Raw genomic sequence first — 6,279 nt, 5'->3', positions numbered from 1 at the left:
ATACATAATATTATGTTATATAAAAAAATAGTAGAAAAAAATAAAAATAAAATACTCAAATAACAAAAACAATATAGTAAAAAAAAGATAAATGAATGAATTAATTAATTAATAAAATAAATAAATAAAAAATAGTAAAAGAAGATAAATAGATTAATTAATTAATAAAAAAGAAAGAGAGAAAAATGAATATTTAAATAATAAATATTAAAAATTTTAAAAAAATTAACAGAGTTTACTAATAAAGGTTAGATGAGTCAATTTTTAATATTACATACGTCTAATTGAGCTAGTTGTACAAGTACATATGTCTAGATAAGCTTTTTTCCTAAATTTTATTTTATAAAAGTTTATTTTATAAAAGTTTGTGTTGAAATAGTTTTTTCATTAAGAACATTTTTTAGCGAATTAAGTCAATTTTGTTTTATTACAATGTCTTTAACTAATAGAACCAACCAAACAAACGGGCTTTAACATCAATCCAACCACTCAAGTGAGTCACAAACAAAAAGACAAGCAAATAGAATAAATTCTATACAAAATCAACTTTCATGTCTACATTTCATTTAATCCCAGGAGATTATCACATTTAATTAGCCCCATTCCTTACAAATCAGCCATAATTTGAATATTTTTTAACCCTGCATTCATTTTAGTCTAACCAATTAAAATAATTCAAGCTGAAAAAGTCTTACGAGATAAAATAAAATTTAGATGGAGTTCATATTAACTTTTTATTTTATAAAAAAAATTCATTTTAGCCAGAAAATTATGTAAACTTTAGAGACAATTATTACCATATTGTCAATATATGGACACAATTTTGTAATGGGAGAATATGTAAAAATCGATATAATTAAAAAGTAGATCATATAAGAAATTGTCCAGAATTGCAATTTGAGGGTAGAACTAAAAATTCACCACATAAGGTTTTAACTTGCATTTTGTTCCAATGAAACTTGAGATAGGTTAAATACATTGCAACTTTTGTTAAAAGGATGCATTAGTTGAAAACTAAATTCTAGCTAGAAACAAACATGCTACAAAATTCACAAGTCAGTTGTTTTATGTGAAACTTTAATTATTAAATAAAAACATGTTTGGTAAAATAAATTTATCAAAAATTTAGTCTGTAACTTATCAAATAAATCATAATTTTCATAGCTTCCTCCACTTTTCATAGGACACTGAAATAGACTGAACAACCCTTGAACACATGCAGTGTGGGCAGACATGTACTTTCAAAACAACTGTACGAAGATCCAACTATTTGAGTCCAATTTTAACTCGTTGAATTCAAAGTAATACTCTAGTTCATCTTTATTCCCATCATGATTGTAATTTGAATCCATTCTCCCAATGTGTAATTTCTTTGGGAAGCCTAGAAAATTCACACGTCAGTTACTGTGTTTGAGAATTTAAATACTTTGTTAAAATCTAGCTAATAATATTCCATAGTTAAAGAACAAGAAAATCTTCAAAAACTAGTAAATGTACTTTATTGAACTTTATAAATCAAATAAAATCAGTTCTCTCTTATCGGACATTTTTAAGTAGCTAAGAATAGAATAAACTAAGAACAAAAAGCGATAGATTATTTAGGGTTTCGTGTAATCCATCAACATAGTATATTCAACATAGTATATTCATTAATGTAGGCCTATTTTCAACTATTATATAGACAAATGGCACATTAGGGATAGATAAGTTATGCAATAATAATTTCCTATGCAACAAGCTTTTTGGCCACGTGTTTAGAATATGAACAAACAAACTGATTATCAATACTCAAATTATTCAAGGAGATAAAGAACATAATGTCACCATTATTCATTGCAAAAATCTATAAGATAGGTTTGGAAAAGTGAAAAAATGTATAGAATTATAATTTAATTCGAATTCTTATGTTTCAAAAAAATAATATAATAAAAATAATTTTAATATATTATCTATTTTATTAAAATATGATATGACAGAACCAAATAAGATAGTTTAAGTGTTGGCTCAAATACTATCCAGAGTTTTGTTTAAGCTTAGATTTTCACTAAAAATATTATCGATATCGGTTCTACATGTTAATTTTATAGATTAAAAAAATTATCGATTCGATGTTTTTACTTCATAAATTTAAAAATAAAATATTAGTTCGACATATTAACTTCTTTTATATTTATATATATATATATATATATATATATATATATATATATATATATATATCAGTTTAATATTTTAAAATCATAAATTAAAAAAATAATATATCGATTGAAAATGTTAATTATGTTTTAAATATTAAAATAAGTTATTTTGTTCGAAAAAAATAGAAAAAATAAATTTAAAATTACAATTATGAGTTAAAAAGAATAGAATTCATAATTATAAAATTAGACTAGATTGAATTCATTGGAATTATAATTCTAATACCAATTTTAGAGTTACATTGGAGGTCAAACTTTGATGACAAATGACACATCATATTTAGAAATCGTTTTCTTTACATAACCTTCTTCAGTTCTTTTAAGAGTGGTCCTTAATTGCATTACCATATACATATCCCATATAAAATTAAAAAAATGAAATTAACTAAGGAATTGTACTATTGAGTTTGGAAATAATAATACATATATTATTAACGTAAAGGAGTTTGGGAAAGGGTAAATAAGCGTTTTACAAATAAACTTCTTCTATTTCTTTGATCCTCTTCTATTTCTTCATCCAAAAATTCCTTTGGTAAAGTAAAACATCTCAGACAAAATCTAATTTGGCATTCTGTACATTCAAAGCCAATTCCAAATGTCCGACAATTGTTAAGTCCATTGCAACAATAAAATTTCTTGCCAGCCAAAATCCAGGTTAGGGGATGTTCTTTATGAAGCTCAGAATCATAGAGTCCGTTAAACTTGACAGGATTTGAAAATAGACCTAACATATTTCGCACACAATTAGCATGAACACATTGGTCACATTCAAAACAGTGGTACATCAATCTTTTTGGATCTATTTTCTCCTCACAAAATTCACAATTATATTCTGATGCACCTTGATTATCATTACTAACGAAAACATTCGGATCTGTCAATTCGAATTCATGTTCGTCGTATTAATGTACAATTTCTTGTGGCAACCTCAAACATCTGGGATGAATGCTAAAATGACATCTATGACAACCAAATGTGAAGGAGGTCGGACACCCTGAGATAGTAGAGCTATGGTTATACTCCCAACTCCTTTTCTTATCAAAGAAATTGGTATCACTACATGAGAAGCAACCTCAGATGGTTCTCCCATACTTGAGACTAAAAGGGTGTTTGTGAGTCCCGTAATTGACATGACTAGGAAGTGCAGCGCATATAACGTCCAAGTAGTATCCTTCGCATTCATTGCATTTGTAGGCAAACCCATTCCCGACCCGCCAACAACCTTTGCACATAAAGAATCCAAAGCATTCATCCATCTTTTCTAGTAGGATTAGTGTGTGTCCTTTGTGAGCAGGGTGTTTTAACTAACGTGGCAATTTAGCACACCATTTGTGTAAAAAGAAATTGCACCGGTTGCAACTATAAAAGGGTGCATCATTCATTAACAGAGGAAGCATGCACCCATTGCAGACTTCATAGTTAAAGTTTGTAATCTTGCTTAAATCAAACTCAAGAGCAAGTGGATGATCATGGCTGCGGTGATTTAGGATATTAACTTCCTCTTCCTCTTCCTTCCATTGACATATATTTTTAATAAATTGGGCTAGCGTGTTATGTACTACCTCAGTCGAAGGCAACGCGAAATTGAATTATTTGATCTTCTTCTTCTTCAATTATTGGAGGATCCCTACTACATAAGAATAAGAAGATTATAAAAATCAATGAAATGTAAAAACTAATTAAGCACATTATTATAAGAAAATAGTTATAAGATAATGTACCATTCCTTAGTTGAGCATTTGCTGTGAACTGTGTATTTACATCTCTTACAAACATAGAAACCCAATCGGCTGTTTATCTTTTCCTCACAAACGCCGCATAGACACTTGGGTAAATCCTCTCCTTGTAGACGACATAACTGAAGCGGATGCATATCATGACTGCCGTGTGTGATATTTAGAGGCAGTGAGTAGCATTGCTCGTGGATCCAGAAGGAGCAGGTTCTGCACTGATAGGACATACCAAATTCTTTATGTTTCTCACCGCAAAAACTACACAAAAACGATGTCGGGAATAACTGAGCGGTCAATTCGTGGTCGTGCAGAGTGCGAGGACAAACAAGAAAGGACATGGATGCGCATCTTAGATCCACGTGAAACTCGCAAACCGCACAGTGATAACAAATTGGCGACGTCCACATAAAGTTAATTTTACAAACATTACATCTGAATGATACGTAGAAATCTGTGGAGAGGATTAAAGGATGTTGTGGGTGTTGTGGATGGTCCTTCATCTCTTTGGGTAAAGATGCGCAAAATTCGTGAAGATTAAAACCTTTGCATTTTTCTATACAACAACTGAACCCACTTCTTCCAATTTCAGTACCACAACCATTGCAATCCAATACATCTTTAGATCCATTTCTAACGTCTTCCTTGAATTTCAACGGATGTTCATGTCCAAAATGCTTAATACCTTTCTCTCGTGCTTCTTCTATTAGTGGTAAATGAGGCACACAAAAAGATCCTGAACTAGTTGGATGATGATAAACTCCTTCTCCATCACTCAACATTCTGATATCAAATTTGCGAATATTATCAGGATAATTTGTAAAAGACTAATTAATAAACTCTCTTTTTCTCTAACATATATATATATATATATATATATATATATATATATGGTTACAAATGAACCAAAGACATTTCATATTAGAAATTAGTCATTGAATGACAACACATGTTAGCTACAAAATAAAATTTATCTCTTCTTCCCATCAGTTTCTGAGTGCCACGTGTCAAAATGCGATTGGTTTGCTTCATTTTTAAGCCTTTCCATCCTCCATTCTTTATTTCTTAAAAATAAATTGTTATAACTGATGCGAGAACAATGATAATAATAATAAAAGACAGAATGAAAGCGACACCCGATTTAACGTGGTATCCAGCAAAAGTGCTGACTAATCCACGGGCAGAGCCACTGAAAATATTCCACTATAATCGTTAACACGAATTACAGATACTGATAGTGCAAGAAAAAACTAACACACAAGGCCTTTATTTATAGGGCCAGGTCAAGACATTTTTCTTACTCACTTCCTATGTGGGACAAACACCAAAAAAGAATATTCTAGGCAAAGAAACCAACAAATCTCCACCTTGACTTGAATATTTCCCAGATAGCCAGATGCACCAGATGTACATTAAGTACCAGATGTGCCAGATGCATTACACTGAATGCCCAGATAAAAAACAGATGCATTACACCGAATGCCCAGATGTGACCTGCTCTGCCTCAGGCCTTGCCCCTTCAAGGGCAATCAACAGCTTCTAACATTGAGCAAGTTCAAACAGTGTTGAAACTTGCTCTGCAGAACCGGCTTGGTAAACATATCAGTTGGATTGTCTGCAGTACCCACTTTGTTTACCTTGATCCTCTTCTCACTTCTCAGAAAATGGTACCTCACATCAATGTGTTTTGTTCTCTCATGGTGAACTTGATCCTTGGTTAAGCATATTGCACTCAAACTGTCGCAGTACACTAAAGCCTGATCGTGGTGTAGACCCAAGTTACTAACCAATCCTTTCAACCAGATTCCCTCCTTAGCAGCTTCTGTCAAAGCCATATATTCTGCCTCTGTAGTAGACAAAGTTACTGTCGGCTGCAGAGTAGCCTTCCAACTCACAACAGAACCACCAAGCGTGAATACATAACCAGTCATTGATCTTCTACTGTCTACATCTCCAGCATAGTTAGAATCTGAGTAACCAGATACTAGACACTGACTATCACCACCATAACTGAGACCAATATCAGATGTACCCCTGAGATAGCGGAAAATCCTCTTCACTGCTTGCCAGTGTTCCTTACCAGGGTCTCCCATGAACCTACTGACAACACTAACAGCATGTGCAAGATCCGGTCTATTGCAGACCATAGCATACATCAAGCTTCCCACTGCACTAGCATAAGGAACATGTGACATGTATTCCTTCTCCTGAGATGATTTAGGTGCAAATGCTACAGACAAATGTGCATTTGAAGCACTAGGAGTATCAATGGGCTTAGCAGTAGCCATTCCAAATCTCGATAGAACTTTCTGAATATATCCCTTCTGTGACAAGAATAGCTTCTTATGACT

At 32.0% G+C, this 6,279-nt stretch overlaps 1 protein-coding gene across 2 annotated transcripts; it reads right to left on the bottom strand.

The window, feature by feature from the left end:
* Positions 1–3,593: 3,593 nt before the first annotated feature.
* On the bottom strand, positions 3,594–4,751 carry LOC124936559. 2 transcript variants are annotated; one of them, XM_047477067.1, is made up of 2 exons: positions 3,920–4,751; positions 3,594–3,828 (listed from the first exon to the last, which is right to left on the bottom strand). In XM_047477067.1, the coding sequence occupies exons 1-2, from the start codon at positions 4,708–4,710 to the stop codon at positions 3,762–3,764; spliced, it is 858 nt and encodes a 285-aa protein (XP_047333023.1). In that variant the 5' UTR covers positions 4,711–4,751; the 3' UTR covers positions 3,594–3,761. The 2 variants fall into 2 exon arrangements, with proteins under 2 accessions (XP_047333023.1, XP_047333024.1); XM_047477068.1 differs by having other exon boundaries at positions 3,594–3,825.
* Between the last annotated feature and the right edge of the window lie 1,528 nt (positions 4,752–6,279).

Source organism: Impatiens glandulifera, chromosome 4 (assembly GCF_907164915.1).
Source record: "Impatiens glandulifera chromosome 4, dImpGla2.1, whole genome shotgun sequence".
Taxonomy (NCBI): Eukaryota; Viridiplantae; Streptophyta; class Magnoliopsida; order Ericales; family Balsaminaceae; genus Impatiens; species Impatiens glandulifera.
The sequence above is the reverse complement of the archived record's forward strand: the minus strand, read 5'-3'. Positions and strand labels throughout refer to the sequence as shown.

Coding starts and splice junctions, on each gene's coding strand:
- LOC124936559 (XM_047477067.1), bottom strand. CDS start 4,710: ATGTTGAGTGATGGAGAAGGAGTTTATCATCATCCAACTAGTTCAGGA. Junction 3,829..3,919: donor AAATGCTCAACTAAGGAATG/GTACATTATCTT, acceptor ATTCTTATGTAG/TAGGGATCCTCCAATAATTG.